The 16,096-nt window shown below is 45.4% G+C and overlaps 1 protein-coding gene and 1 long non-coding RNA gene across 2 annotated transcripts; both read right to left on the minus strand.

Moving 5' to 3' along the window:
• Window positions 1-203: 203 nt before the first annotated feature.
• LOC100774487 (calcitonin gene-related peptide 2) lies at window positions 204-3,418 on the minus strand. The gene is made up of 5 exons (XM_035441318.1): window positions 3,326-3,418; window positions 2,948-3,085; window positions 1,526-1,606; window positions 1,118-1,302; window positions 204-368 (listed from the first exon to the last, which is right to left on the minus strand). The coding sequence occupies exons 1-4, from the start codon at window positions 3,412-3,414 to the stop codon at window positions 1,143-1,145; spliced, it is 468 nt and encodes a 155-aa protein (XP_035297209.1). The 5' UTR covers window positions 3,415-3,418; the 3' UTR covers window positions 204-368; window positions 1,118-1,142.
• Window positions 3,419-4,488: 1,070 nt separating this feature from the next.
• On the minus strand, window positions 4,489-14,731 carry LOC118238450. Its single transcript, XR_004768868.1, has 3 exons — window positions 14,586-14,731; window positions 13,766-13,881; window positions 4,489-4,737 (listed from the first exon to the last, which is right to left on the minus strand). It is a non-coding gene; the product is annotated as an uncharacterized LOC118238450 (long non-coding RNA).
• Window positions 14,732-16,096: the final 1,365 nt, after the last annotated feature.

Raw genomic sequence — 16,096 nt, forward strand, 5'->3', positions numbered from 1 at the left:
AAGGCACAGTATCTCCTCTACCACGAGTCATCCAGAGGCTACAAGAGGCAGTGATCTTACATCTCCCTAAGGGTCAACAGAGCTGCCACCATCAGTTGGGTGGCTCTCAAAGAACCTGTGTGGTTTGCTGCTAGGGAAGCCAGTGGGAGACACCACCACATGGACTGGCCACAGTCTCAGCATAAAAATGATGCAAACAAACACAGAATTAACTAATTTATATTCAATTTCATTCCTCTCAGGTGACAACAGTGATTTTCTCCAGTATCTTTCAGGATGAAAGCATACACAACATTGTCCATGGGGCCCTCTTTCCAGGTCGCTGTTAACAAAAATTAATAGGCATGGTGAATTCTGTTTCACATAACCTGAAATGAAGAGACACAAAAAGGAAAAGGAGAAGGAAAGGAAGAAAAGGCAAAAAAAAAAGAGAGAGAAGAGGAGAGAGCAAGGGAAAGAAGAAGGATACAGACAGGTGAGTGACCACAATCAACCCTAACAGTGCCGATTTACATAAATGGCTCCTCAGCTAAGCAACATCCAAGAATTCTGAACTTGGAGTATGAGGCTTATAGTACCGTCAATATTAATATTTAAAAAGTCCTAGGTTCCCTGGAGACCCTACAATCTCAGCATTTTGAAGTTGATGCAGGATGATCAGGAATTCAAAATCAGCCACTATATTCTGAGCTGGAAGCCAGCCTGGGCTGCTTGAAACTTTCTCAAAAAAATAGAAAAGATACTAAAGATATGGGTAGTGGTGTGCTCATAGCCCTCTGATCTGAACTGGGGAACAACAACCAAGAGTAGAACCCTGCAGAAGCTACATTCATTTGTGAGTCCCAGCAATGGGTAAGGTTTGGCCCTTCCTTTCCAAGTCCAGACAGCATTTCTCTTCCTTTCTCTCATTGGCAACAAGGCACTGCCTCCAGGCAATCTCTCCTGCCATTCTGATTTTAATTTCAAGTTCAGTTTGAGAAGGAACTCATTACCTCAGGAAAAAGACTAGTATTAGAGATAGGGGACCCGAAGGCCCTACCACTCACTGTCAGTGGGCTTTGGGATGTGGGTCTTTTCCCCCACATCCTTCCCCTCCCAACCCAGAGAGCAAAATCACCTCCTCCTCGGGGGCCATTAGCTATTCAGGCATGAAGGTCCCTGCGGCGCCGGCCATAGGCGTTGGAGCCCACATTGGTGGGCACAAAGTTGTCCTTCGCCACACCTCCTGATCTGCTCAGAAAGCCTGCTAGTCGATGGGTCACACAAGTGGCAGTGTTGCAGGATCTCTTCTGGCCAGTGATGCTGATATTCAGGATGGAAAAAGAAGACAAGTCTTTTTAGTGAGATCTGGGGAGGAGCCTACCCCTGAGAACTCCATCCCTTCAACATGCCACTCAACAGTGTTTCTCCTAAGTCCATTTATCAAAGCTATTCAGGGAAATGACCTGAGAGTCTTTGCCAGAAACTCTTCCCCAAACCATCACCAAATAAAATAAATAAATAAATAAATAAATAAAATTCTTACCTTGCTAAAGTTAAGAACATCGGTTCCAGCATCGTCTCAGAAGTGTTTATCTGATCATTACCAAGCTGCTTGCTGCCAGAGCTGCATCACAGAGATGGTCCATCAAGCCCTGTGCCCAGCTCCCCTGAAGCTAAAGCTATTTCCTAGGCCCTGGCCACTTGCAAGCTTCAGAAGTTGACCAAAGCAATGATCACTACAACTCTTGATTCTTCCAGAAAAAAGAAATGATTGAGATGGAAGGGATGTGCTTATTTCAATATTCAGAAGCAGGAAGTGAAAAGTTATCCAAATGCTCCAGAAGGTTCTCTCACTGTCTCTTACCTCAAATGTGGGTCTATGGCTTCTGTCTTCTCCCTTCCCATCCCAAGTCACTGACGTTCTCAGTCACACTCGAATCTGCTGTTGCCAACCTCAGAACAGACACATGCACATGCAGCAAGTTCAAAGGTAAGAGCAAGAGAGAAAGCCAGGAAGGACACGGAAGAGCTTGGTGGCACCCTGGACACTTCAGACCCTCTGCAAGCGACCTGCTGTGTTCTTTTCTTGTTGGTGCTTCAAGCCCAAGTCCACACCAGAGAAGGTAGGAAAGGTGTTCAAATCCTCTATCTACATGTCCAGAAATCATGTATTTGCATTCCCATACCACCAGGGGCTGATCCCAGGGGCAATCATCAGGTTAAACCAGGCAGGGGACTAGAAGTTGGGACAGGAGGTGGTAGGAGGTCAGTTCACATAGTCGACTGGGAAGGTTTGGGGGTGCAGTGGGCCAGGACAGTGTGGGGAAGGGCAAAGGAAAAGGGTGACTCTGGCATTCCACATGCTGTTCTGTCTTTCATGTTATCAGGGATTTCTAAGGGGTGGAGTGGGGGTGCAGGTCAACACATGCTTTTCCTTGGGTAGTGCTGGAGCCAGGCCAGAGTTGGTCTGTTTCCAGGCATGGGGCACACAGGCCACTGACCCTATAACTAAGTGCACACCTCTACAGATGCCCTGGACCTACCTCAGATACTGTTGTACACGTCACAGACCGCTCTACCCTTCCAACTCCCCTTGAAAGGTGAAATAAAGGCTCTTTGCCATCATGAAGGAACAACAGATCCTGGAAGCTACTGAAACTCCCTGACATTCTAGTCTATCCTCTGGCATCATACTTACTGCCCTCCTCCAGCCAGTGCAGCGAAGTAGCCCCATTGACACAGTAAGCGAGTCTACATCTCATTTCCTTTCCCAAAAGTTGTCAGGAGACAAAAAAATTTTAATGTGTCTAACCCATATGAGTCCCTCTGGTGGCACCGAAACCTCTGTCTTCCACGGAGGCTGGGAACAGTTAGCTTAGTTCCTTGGAGTACTGGCCAGTGTCTCTGTACCTCTCTGGAACAGGTCCTCCTGAATCTATAGGGGCCAGATGAGGAGGAACCTTACCTGGAGCCCTCAGCCTCCTGCTCCTCCTGCTCCAGCTTCCTGGCCTGCTCATAGTAGTTCTGCATCAGTGCAACCAGCAGGAGGCGCTTTTCCTGTTCGCTGAGGGTAGCCGGGTCTAGGCTGCTCTCCAAGGCTGACCTGTGGAGGTAGCAAACCTAGCATAGATTCTCATTCCCTGCCTTTCTCCTCCCCAAGTAAGCAGCCCAGCTTCCTGGTCCCCGCTTCTTCCCCAGGGGTTTTGTGCTCAGGTCATGAGGCTAGTGCCCACCTGAGGGCGCTGATTTACCAGTAACCAAGTAGGGGCTGCTGAGCCACAGTTCACAGATCCCCAGCAGGTGGAGGGGAGTCAAGCTTCACTCCTGATTCAAGCTAATTTACCTGAAAGGGGCTGCCTGGCTGCTGCTGGCCAGGCACAGGATCCATACGCTGCTGAGAGCCAGAAAGGGAAAGAACTTCCAGAAGCCCATGATGTCTCTGTAGAAAGAGAAGACTGGTCCACTCACGAGGACCATAGACCTAGGTTCTAGTCCTGCCCCTGCCACAAGTGCCCTGCTAACTTTTCCTTCACCTCCCCCACCACTGTCCTTTGTTTGCCAGAGGTCTGTTAGGGAAATCAAAAGATACAGTGTAGTGAATGTCTTCATAAAGCAGTTTGCATTCTTTGTTCTGTATTCGGAGGAACTACCGGCACTCTTTTGCCCCAGCTTGCGGCTGCGCACGCGCGCCAATGCCCCTTTTGCTCTGAGCTGTGAAGAACCACCCAGAGCCCCCTGAAGTGGACTTGATGTACCATTGCTTTGGGTTTCTCACAGGCTGAAAATGTAGGACCACCTTTTCTGAGCAGTTGCCCTGAGGAGGCTGGAAAGGTAGCTTGGAAAGAACTAATCTCCCCATCTGCAGTTGGGAGTTGGGAGAATTTTTTGAGTCCCAGTTAAACTATCTCAGAACCGCAGAAGTACTGTTTAGCACCTGGCGCTGGATTCCTCTCCCCGCTGCACCCCAGACGCTTGCTGATGACCCTAGGGCTCTAAAGGCTGGAAACATCTGAGAGGAAAGATCTATGCTCCCTAGCCCGGGATCCAAGGACCTCCCATCCCCAAATTGGATAGGGTGTGGCAAGACCACCTGCCCCCAAGGAGTAGCCACAGACACGAACACGCCTAGGTGGGTTCGCCCAGCTTCCAGCGGCTGCGTACTCCTGCGGGTGTGCTTTACAACCCATTCACTCCAAGATAAAATGTCATGACTGCACTTTCTGACTGATCCCCAGCTGGAGGAAGGCAGACATGGATTTGGAATAAAGAACCTGGCCAGCAAAGGGAGCCAAGTAGAGCTGGCTGTGGTGGCAGCGTGCGTCTGTAAGAGATGCTGAGAAAGGAGGGTCGCAGCGCGTTCGAGACCAGCCAGAGCTATACAGTGAGTTTCCAGGCCAGCCTGAATTACTACAGTATGAAATATTGCTTCAAAAAGAACAACAATGAAGTAGACAAACTAATGGCGAGTAAGCTGAACGAGTTGAAAATTTAGTTCCTCACCTGGTAACCCGAGTGTTGGCACAGCGAGAGCCCAAGTGTCCACTGGAGAAGAGCACACACGGCTGTAGTCGCCTTGTCCCCAGAGTCCCGGTCTCTTATTCTCTGGTCTTGGGGGGGGGGGTCACAAATCTCTCCGCCAATCAGAGCTCTGACCGGCTGAGCTTCATAGCGGCATAGGCGTCATAGCTGGAGCTACCTACTCTGCTGCAGCAGAGAGGCAGCTGTCCACTGGCTATCTTTGCCTTGAGGTCATTGCTGAGGAACAGAGTGGGGGTGGGGTAAGGAGACAGAGAGAGTAGATTCGTCCAGAATGTGTGAGCAAAAGGGACAGTTTGGCGTCACGTTCGACCTCTTCAGCGCCTGAACGCCTACAACCTTTTCGCTGCCCCGTCCAATGGGGGCCTGAGCCTCCTGGCTGGATTCAGGCAGGGTGAGCAGCAGTCCTGGGCTCTAAAAGGACTTCAGTTAGATACAACCAGCAAGGTGACTGCCGCGGGAAGGAGCTGGTCCTAGGATCCATTAGGGTACTTCTGGCATGCCTGCCCACAACCCTGGCACTCTAGCAGTCCTTCGCATCGCTAGCCTAAAAGGGGGTAGAAACTAGAGAGTATTGGGGAGCGTGCTAACAGACTGCACAGGGGACAGGACATTTTCCTCCCACACCAGATCCTCCAAATCCTACAGTGTTTTTGTTTTCCGTATCCAAACCCAGGACCCCACACTGCAGCAGTGGTATAGGTTAACGCACTTCCCTGCGCCCCTGGCGGGTTTGCCCAGCCCTGGGGCTGGCGCTACCAGTGAGTAGGTCTCCGCTCCCTTCCCCTCCCCGCATCTCTACCACCCTACTCCGCCGAGCTTGACTGCTGAGCCAGGGTCCTGCACCCAACACCTGAGCAGGCGGCCGGCAACCCAGGGGGTCAGCAGGGGGCTTTCACACTAGCTCAGCTGCTGGTTAAACAAGCATCAGGACCGCAGGTGTCTTTGGCATTAACACAGCCACTGAGGAGTGCTCACGCTCTCTTGCCTCCAAAAAAAGGCTGTGCATGTACTAACCCAAATCAGCTGAGCTCTAGCCAAAAACAACCTCAGGCTTCTGCTCTCAGAAACAGGCATGAATTATGTGTACAGCGCAATAGATGCATTACCACTTTACCACAACCATGGAAATCGATCAATGCACACTCACACAAAGAGAGACTAAGTATCTCCTCTTTCCTTAACTCAGTTTTGTGAGTTCACATTGCTCATTCCCCTGTTCCCAGGTGCGTGGAGAAGATACACCTGTGTCTAGAGTTATTCGAAAGAGAACCATCACCTACTCCCAAGGCTTCCGCGGGCTTTTCCCTGTCATAGCTTAATTGCTGTACAACTCTCCAAGGGCCCAGGGAGTGCTGGGGATTCTAGCAACGTGTAGGAAAGACTATCCTGAGGCTTGTGAAGGTCCGTCCACACCTGGCCTTCAGCTTCTGGGAATCAAAGAGAAACTTAGGTATGTTTACCCACATCCTCTAAGTCATTTTTCTGTACCATGACCTAGTTGTTGGAGCAAGGACAGACGATGCCACCCTCCCCCAAGAAAAAGTCCTGGCCTCCAATCTTCATGAGCAATGCATGAGGCATAACCAGAGGCAGTTCCCCCAGGAAGGCTGTAGTGAAACTAGATGTAGATCAAAGTTGCAGCCAGCAGAGGCACAGGATGGCTTTGTAATGAATGCCCAATACTCTCTAAAGGATTGTCTTCGTGAAAGCAAGGGCTCTGGTTGCCTTTACTTCTGAATGAAAGGAGAATCATGCACATGGCCGCTATTTGAGGGTCTGCTCTCCAAAAGTCCTGCAAATAATAGGGTGACATCTGCTCTGCTCTTCTGGGTTTGGGAACTAGAGAGTGGCTGTGGACTGGAAAGGTAAGTTTGTGAAGAGTATCTGTATCCTGTATCACCAGCCCCTGTACTACTGTCACTGTCTTTGGGGTCTGGCAAAGCTTGTGGTCCAGTAATTCCCAGTAGCATCATTCTCCACAGGGCATGGGCCATCACTGGATGAAGATACTCCCAACCCCCAGTTCTGCAGCCTGACCCAGTAATCAGTAACATGCATGAGGAATATTGGGAATCCTGACCAGTCTCCTGAGAAGCCTCCAAAATATTTATTTGGGGGAACATGGAGCCTTTAAGATTAGAGTGGGAGGCCCACATAGTCTCCAAAGACAAGATCTGCAACACTAGGACTCTTCAGAAGTGTTGAGACAGACAGAGGGCAGCCAGGGCACATTCCCCGGACATGCATGTGCTCTCCACACAGCCCCCAGACTGGTGCTGACTAACTAGGGTGGAATATGCAGTAGTTTCTGTACAGGTATCCAACATCCCTGACCTCCAACAAATATAAGTATTGCCAGTTCAGCCAGTTAGCCATAATTATTTGACCTTTTTTTTTTTTCTTCCCCTTAGCTAGTAAATGAAGTATAGTATATACAGAACAAATTGGTGGAGTCAGAAAGAGTGAAACAGTGAGTCAATGAACACTTTTAGAGGTCATTAGACAAGAGTTGGACAGTGAATTCATAGCCAAATTAAACTAGATTGCAGACCCAATTTTGAGTCATTAGGTGGAAGCACACACCTTTTTATTTAATAAGAGGAATGGGTGTACTGAAGAAACTTTCTGGAGTCTATTGTCAGAGGAAGTTCTCCTCAGGAGAGTCCACCAGCTTAAAAAGCAAAACAACCCAGCTTGGAATTATATTAGTGAATGAACAAGAAGAAAAGTCAGTAAGGTAATTTGCTTTATAAGTGGAGGAAATTGCATCTTGATTTCTCTGGAACTGGCCTGAGCTTCAAGCTGTCTCCCATCAACCTAACTAGCATAAAGAATACTTTCCTAGGAACACATCTGGCCTTTAAAAAAAATCTCTTCAATATTTTGATGCTCAGCTTAAATATTTCACAAATCATTAGTTTTAAGCCATGGAAAGGCTTGGTATAACTTTGTGCTGTCTGGCGTTGGGAGTTCTGATAATGTATCTGTGATGGTTAGTCTTGACTGTCAACCTGATGAGATCTAGAGTCACCATGAAAACAAATTCCCAACATATCTATGAGGGAGTTTTCTAGATTACAGGAATTGAAGAGGGAAAGCCCATATCAAATGTAGATTGCACCATTTCGGGGGCTTTGTCAAAGGCAGAAAGCCAGCAGAGCAGGAGGTGTATTCATGTGTCTCTGCTTCCTGACTGAAAGTTCCTGTTGCCTCAAGCTGTAACCAGCTGCTTCAAGCTCCTGCTGCCATGCCTACTTCTCCATGATAGAAAAATTCTTATTAAAATGTAAACCTTATGCCAGGTGGTGGTGGTGCATACCTTTAATCCCAGCACTTGGAAGGCAGAAGCAGGTGGATCTCTGTGAGTTCAAGGCCAGCCTGGTTTACAGAGGTAGTTCCAGGACAGCCAGTGCTGTTATACAGAGAAACCCAGTCTTGAAAAAAAAAAAATGTAAGCCATAAGAAACCTCCTCTCTTAAGTGGATTTTGTCAGGGCAACAAGAAAAATAATTAATACAGTTTCTTAACTAGCTGGCTCTTAACAAATTTCCCAGAAGGAATATTCCATATCAGGTTTCCTTTAGTCAATGTGCATTTGTTGAGGACCTACAATGTGCAGGGTATTGTCTTAGACACAGGAATTCATAGTGAATTCAAGAAAAACTCCTGTCCTGACAGTCTTGTATCACAGTGATGGACTTAACACAAGTCCATCACTGTTCCCTGTTCCCCAAATAAAAACAATCCCACATATGCTCTCACTACAGTAATCTCTGTGTCAAATGCGTATTTGAGGTATGCATTACTGGTATTCCTTTTCCTTGGATCCCATCTGCCCCTCATCAATTTACTCCTTTATTTTTATGGAGCATGTTCACAACTATGGATTACTAGTGGCTCTTTGGGAATAATTCTAGATCAGGCTGCCTGCCTGTCTCTCCAGACTTTGGAGGGAGTTTCTCTTGTTTAAATGTATACTTTTAAAACTCTCTTAATCATTTTTAGTTTTCAAAAGCCTTATTTATCTCTCAATATTCCTTTTTATAGGCTTTTTTTTTTAAAGTTCAGTGTATCCTAGCTCTCCCGGAGTATTGAAAATAGGTTATTGTTCTTTCTCTGTTAGGGTTGGTCTTTGCATTTCCAGTCCTTCTCTGCTGATTCATATGTAAGAGGGGGCTGTGAAGCCCTACGCTGTAAGGACAGGAGAGTTGTTTGTGTGTGGACTGTAGTTTATAGTTACCAGATGTTAACTTTAACGTATTATCGGGTAAAACCTCACACTGCCAGTTGTTACAAGTCTTCTTTTTGGGTTTCTTTATCACTCTTTAAGACGAGTCCTCTAATTTCATGTACGGAGCAGCAGGGTGGAGGCCAGAATGGGAGATAAACCAAAAAGCAAGGAAAAGGGAGTTGGGAGTCTACCATTTGTTATGGTAATCCTCCATTGTGTCTAGGACCCAGGACCCAAGAGAAGTGAAGCAAATCCAGAGTCTAATTGTGGCTCTCAAATTCAGAGTCACTCAACATACCTCCAGCCTCCCTCTGCCACCCCTGCTTCTCCAGGTTTGCAATCACTTTACCCTCCACCCATCCCAGTATGTAACTGCCTGCAGAGGAAGCCTCTGCTCCAAGCCCTGCGAAGGTGCTTGCTCCTCCCGTCCTTTCTCGTTGCACCAGATTTACAGCACGCATCTGCACGTTGTTTTCTCTTTTTCCAGACCAGGTGAAAGACTAGCCTAATCGGAGGAAATGCAGTCTTCACAGAGCCTTCCAATCCCTGCGTTCTCTTACTTAGGCTGATTCCTACTGTTCATCACAAGAGAAATAAAAATCAAACTAACATCAAACCAACGGAAGTTCCTTCTGGAGAATACTTTTTCTAGATTGTCATATCTGCCAGAGAGTGAGTAAAGCACAGTGGCCCAGAGCTAGGCTGGTCCCTCTGAGAGGTGGAGAGTCCCAAGTGAGTGACTGAGTGAAGTCAGCAATTACTCAGGTTAGTTCCTCTGAGATTAAAATCTTTTTCTTCAGACTCCCAGGACCCAAGGTGACTTCTCCCCATCAGTCTCACCTGACAGCACTATTGCACAAGGCAAAGAAGGTAGAAATACAGGTCCTTAAAACTTCCTTGTCATGCTAACTACAGTAAAATCATCAATGCTCTCAGATCCTGAGAGGTTTTGTCAAGGTAAATCCCCAGTGTTGCTTAAACACATTTAAAATAAAGGCATACTTTGGAGAGGCCCTCATGGATGGGCAGTTTCTTTCTAATGCTCTCAGTGACTCCTAGGCACCACCAAAGCAACATTCCTCACAGTGAGCTTTGTCCTGAGTACAGACCCCAGTGAGCTAGCCTGCTGACCCCCCACACTGCTGGCCCTGCTGGCCCTGCTGTGGAGTTCCTGCTCCATCACTTCTGACTATCCACTTCCTTCCTCACGGAACCTCAAAATGGTGTTTCTGAGTCTTGACAATTTCTTCTAGCCACTGTCAATGTATCTACCTCTAGCTGGCTTTTCATCTTCTAATTCAAGGCCAGCCAGAGAACAGTAGAATCCTGTTCAATAGATGTGGTTAGAACAAGTCAAAAGTGAGGAGAGACCTGAATGTCTCTTCATGAAAATGATTCTAAAGTGCTCTAGTATGTTAGCACAGAAGCCATTCCACTGCCATGTTCTTATTTCTTCCAGTCCTCTACTGTGAGCTATATGATGGACAGCTTTAAAGAGTGAACACTTCAAAAACCTCTTTCCATGATTCTGTGGTGTTAATGTGAGAGACTAGAAGTTTAGACAGACTCCCTGGTAGGTAGACAGACAGGGAGAGGGGCTGTGGATAGATAATAAAGATGATGAACTCCTAAGATGGCTGACTCCTTCCTCACCCTCCCAACCTGAGATAAAAATCTGGCAGTTTAAAACAAAGGCCTTGTGGGTTTTTTGTTTTGTTTTGTTTTTCTTCTACCAGTAGGTCTCCTGCTGTTAAACTGGCTCATGTTCAAAACCTGTTCGGGACACAATAGTTGTGGATCAATCAGCCATCCTGTCTGTCTTCAAACAAAACAGCCCTAAGTTAGGGAAGGAAGACTCTCCAGAGACTTAAAGTCCCCAGCCCTGTAGAAGAGACTGAGTTTTCCACTTCTGCTTTGCAGAGGGTCTTTTCTCTATGTGCCTACTGCATGTGTGTGCTTCTTCACCCCCATAAAAGCTTTTCTTCATCTGCTGATTCCATCTGCTCCTGTTTTCTGTGTTTGAGATTGCTTCTCTGCTACCCGATGGACTCAAGATTCTTCCTGCCCTTTAATTCTTTAACTGGCAGAGAAAATGAACCCTAGACAGTAACAGAAGTATTAAACAGACTGTGAGCTAAAGAGCTCCTTTCATAACAGTGCAGCCAATAGAACTCTCTTCAGCTGGGAAAGTAAGTGGTCTACATCCAATCCAGTAGCCACTAGCCACATGTCACTCTTTAGCACATAGCTAAGTGCAACTGAAGGGCCAAATTCTTTATTTCATATGACTTTAATGATGCCTAAGGTGAGTAGTGACATGTAACTGGTAAACTTAATGGGCAGCACGGTTCTTTCTACTGTACAGAGTTGTTAAATTCTCAGATCACACAGTGAGACTACCTGGTAGTCAAAGTGTGCCTCACATTTATTAGCAAATAAGCACAGGCAAGTCAAGGACACTTTCATAACTCCTGATCTTTCTTTATAAAATGGATAATAAGGGGGACTGGGGGACTGGAGAGCTGGGGACTTTTAAGTCTCTGAAGAGTCTTCCTCCCTTAACTTAGGGCTGTTCAGTTTGAAGACAGACAGGATGGCTGATTGGCCCACAACTATTGTGTCCTGAACAGGCTTTGAACTTGTGCCAGTCTAACAGCAGGAGACCTAATGCTAGGCTTTATTATCATCAAGCTGACATGGGGATCAATCTGGGTGCTCTAGTTGAATGTAGCAGAATCTTCTTTTAAGCTAATTTAAATAAGACAAGAATGTATATAAGCTATTGAGTGGTGTTTTATTCTAGTTGTGCTATTTTGACAGAATAGCTAAGAATGGGAAATTTAAAAAGGAAAAATAGTCACATTTCCAAGCCTTGGAACTATAAGATAACTGTTGGAGAGGTCCACCTTACTGACAGAAGGCAGGAAAGCAGCTAACTGACCACGTTGTGATGCCTCCTTTATAAGAACTGTAGTACTGCTAATAAAGAAAGAGCCTTCATTGGGTCAGCAAGATGGCTCAGCACCTGCCTTTAAGCCTGATAACCTAAGTTCAATTTTCAAGACCCATAAGGTGGAAGGATGATGGGGAATGTTGTCCTCTGACCTTTACACCATAGCATGTGTGCATACATGTACACACACACACACACACACACACACACACACACACACACACGACAGAAATCTAATTTTTAAAAATGTCGTCGTGATCTAGTTACTTCTTAATGACACTACCTTTTAACACCATTTCAATTACAAGACCTGAATTGTATATGGGACACATTGAAACTACAGCTGTTTCCTTGCAGAACCAGGTCTGGATGCTTCATGGCCAGAAATAATGCATTCAGGAGAAACCAACCTCATTGTGAAATGCTGTAGTTAGAAGTCCTCTGCTAGTCATCTAGAGCAATTTAAGTCCTCAGTAATCCATCGCTACACAGAACCTCTAGCCTCCTGTGTTATAACTACCGTCATCAAGGGCTCACCTCCCCCTTCATGAGTGCCTCTGACTGAAGATCCTACATTTTATCTGCAAATCTAGCTTGAAAAAACTGGTAAATAATGTTTTTAATTTTCTATCCTTTATAAGAAGGCTTATGAGATACTTTTGGATGTGTATTGAATATACCACATACCACTTTGCTTGGATGTTTAATGATTATCTCTAAACATAAGAATAATTTATTTTTCTATCCAAATCTGTTCCCATCTTAGCATATAACACCACTAATATTTCCTGTTCCTTCTTCTGTATTTACTCCATCAGTAGACCCTAATAACTCTACTCTCCCTACCCCTCAAACACATCTAAATCCCTACTTCTTCCTCATCTCTACTTGGTACCCCGACTAAGGCACTGTCTTAGTCACCTTTCTATTGCTGTAAAGCAAACACCATGACCAAGGCAACTGTTATGAAAGAAAGCATTTAATTTGGGGCTTTCTTACAGTTTCAGAGGTTTAATCCAATTAGCAACATGGTGGGGAGGAAGGCAACATGCATGCAGGTGCTGGATCAGTAGCTGAGAGCTATATCCTGTCTGTAGGCAGGGAGAGGGAGGGAGAGGAGGGGAGAGAGAGAGAGAGAGAGAGAGAGAGAGAGAGAGAGAGAGAGAGAGAGGAGAGAGAGAGAGAGAGAAGGAGACTTCTGGGCCTGGTATAAGCATTTTAAATCTCAAAGCCCACTCCCAGGGATATGCCTCCTCCAACAAGATCGCACCTCCTAATCATTCTAATCCTTCTCAAACAGTGCCACTCCAGATGACCAAGCATTCAAATCTATGAGCCTATGAGGGTTATTCAAACACCACAAATACCATAACCTTCTGCATATTCAACTTCAATAGTCTTCTGACTAGTGCCCTGGCTTTTACTATTTCATTTCCCACATACTCTCAGAGGGATCCTTTAAAAGATACATTATATTGAGTCACTTTCATTTTGACAATTTTCTACACAGTTAGGATAAAAATATTCTTTCAGGTATCTTTGAAGACCTACATGTTCCAGTTCTTGTCATCTGTGCAGTCATCCTATTCCAGTCTCCACTCATCCATCCATAAACCCACTCTGGCTTTGTGGGTACTTCAACCCATCTACCCAGTCCTTTTGGTCCCCACAGCCTTTGCTCTGCCCTGATTCCCTTGTAGTTCTCACTTGTACTTCTCCCCTTCTATGACATACATAGCACCACCAGCACTCTTTTGGTGTCTGTTCTTAGTCACTGGTCAATGAAGCTCAGTTATCAACTTAGAAATCATTGTCAGCAACCCAAAAAGACCTTTACTGAAACTCTAAAGACTTTCGTTCCAGCCGGGTGGTGGTGGTATATGCCTTTAATCCTAGCAGAGGCAGGCGAATCTCTGTGAGTTCGAGGCCAGCCTGGTCTACAGAGCAAGTTCTAGGACAGGCTCCAAAGCTGCAGAGAAACCCTGTCTAGAAAAACCAATAATAATAATAATAATAATAATAATAATAATAATAATAACAACAACAACAACAACAACTACCTTCAATAGCTTTATGACATCAGCATATTTCCTTCCCAGGACTTCTTTGTCTTCTGTGTTATCTCTGACAGGTGCTTTGTTCCTCCAGGAGAATGCAAACTCCCTTCTTGAGTATCCTTTTCATAACCAGAACAGTGCCCAGCAAAAGTTTGGTTGATAATATGTGAAGAATGATAGAAACACATAAATGAGTTTCATCTGAGTACAACAGGCAGGACCAAAAACAGCACACACAAAAGCTAGAAGCTAGACTTTAAAGCATGAAGGTTTTGAGCAGTCTTGTTTGTAAGGAAATGACAGATTCTAGCTTGTATATGGACTACACCGGCATCAGGAGAGCCACTCAGTGAAGGCATTTCTAAAGGTTACTGCCTTCCATTCAGCAAAAATAAGGGCCATTCTTTTGTTTGTTTTTTGTTTTGTTTGTTTGTTTTTTTGTGGCAAGGTTTCCCTGTATAGCTTTGGAGCCTGTCCTGGAACTAGTTCTTGTAGACCAGGCTGGTCTCTAACTCACAGAGATCTGCCTGCTTCTGCCTCCCAAGTGCTGGGATTAAAGGCATGTGCTGTGCCATCACCACCAGGCACAAGGATCATTCTTACTCTTCTCTGAGATACAACTTTGCAGAAATATAAAACTAAAGAAGTTTCACACCACAGTATGAATGATAGCAACATGAGACATCATTGCAGGTTGTTTACTCAAACATCTTCACATCCTTGCCACGGCCCCCTGGAACTCACCGTGCCTGCCCCCAGCTTAGCCTGTGACTCACAAGTGCCATGTGGCAAAGTCCAGCAGAGGGCACACCCTTGACCTTACCTTCCTCTCAAAGGCCTCTAATGTTCTTATGTGTCGCTTTGTAATTGAGATCCTCAATTAGTCACCTTATTTCTGATCCCCACTTTTGTCTCCCAGCTAAAGTCAACCTTCAGTCCACACAATAGAAGTGGACAAAATGAGGTAACAGTTTTCTGAGTGAGTCACTCTGGCTGATTCTGTTCAGAGAGCACTGTAGGGTGAGCAGTCAGAGCTCAGGCAAACGTATAAGCCATCCAAGAACTGGCAGGCAGCCCAGAAGACACTCACCTGATGATGGGCTTGCCGGATGAAACTTAGAGGAAATTGCTCCCCACAGCTGCAGAAAGACTCTCTTGGCTCACACACAGCAACACTCTTCTCAATTAAAAACGCTGTCATCATTCATACTGCACCGTGAGATCCTTTTATATCAGGTTCACATTTCTACACACCTCCTACTCGGGATATTAAAGACGGGGCCTTTTTGGGCAAGGGCAACATCTCCAAGCCACTGTTCCACCCAAACAGCCCCCCATATCTTGTATAGCAATAAATGGTGTTACAGACTCTGAAAAGGAAACACAAGGAGAGATGTCCATAAAGCTGTTTCTCTTTGTTAAGTATTCGGGAGAAAGTGGTAAGTGGTTGGGAAAGGCTGTGTTTAAAAAAAATAATAAATAAAGTTATTCCCAAGAGATCCTCTGATTTTTTCCAGAGAGGTTATCTCTCAGATACTGTCATTTTAACAGATTGGCAGTGAAGCAGAGGTGTTCAGAGAGGTCCCCAACTAATGCAACCAGAGGAAAGCTGCCAGAGAAGCAGGACTCCTTAGACAAGTAAATTGAAATGAAGTTTTGGGGATAAAAATAAATCCTTTTTGAAAATGAAAGATGGAGAGTTGCTGGATATACAAATTTCCATGTTCTGAACAGTGATGATGCCAGGGCCACCTCTGCAGACCAATGACATAAGCAAAGTTGTTCTCAGACATGCTGGATGGCCTTTCTACCCAAAGCATCCACCCCACCCCATGACCACAGGACTTCCCTATATGGTATCCATAATTATTTTGTTTTGTTCATAATCCTGGATGACCTCCACTGGAACTTTCCAGTTAAGGGGAATTCTGTAGAAGGATCAGGGAATATATTTTAATGACATAATAATACAATATAAGGCAGCATTTATTACCTAAGCTAAGTGCTAAGTATATGCCTATATAACTCTAAAATAACTAAGGTAAATAGTGCACATGCATGGAATTACATATGTTTTAGTTAGGCTTTCTATGACTCTGAAGAGACACCATGAGCACAATTACTCTGATATAAAAAAAAACATTTAATTGGGGTGGCTTGATTACAGATTCAGAAGTTCAGTCCATTATCATCATGGCAGGGAGCATGGCAGCATGCAGGCAGACATGGTGCTGGCTACATCTTAATCAGAAAGCAGCAGGAAGTGGACTGTGACATTGGGAGTAGCTTGAGTATAGGAGACCTCAAAACTTACCCCCACAGTGACACACTGCC

This window comes from Cricetulus griseus, chromosome 3 (assembly GCF_003668045.3).
Source record: "Cricetulus griseus strain 17A/GY chromosome 3, alternate assembly CriGri-PICRH-1.0, whole genome shotgun sequence".
NCBI classification, from domain to species: domain Eukaryota; kingdom Metazoa; phylum Chordata; class Mammalia; order Rodentia; family Cricetidae; genus Cricetulus; species Cricetulus griseus.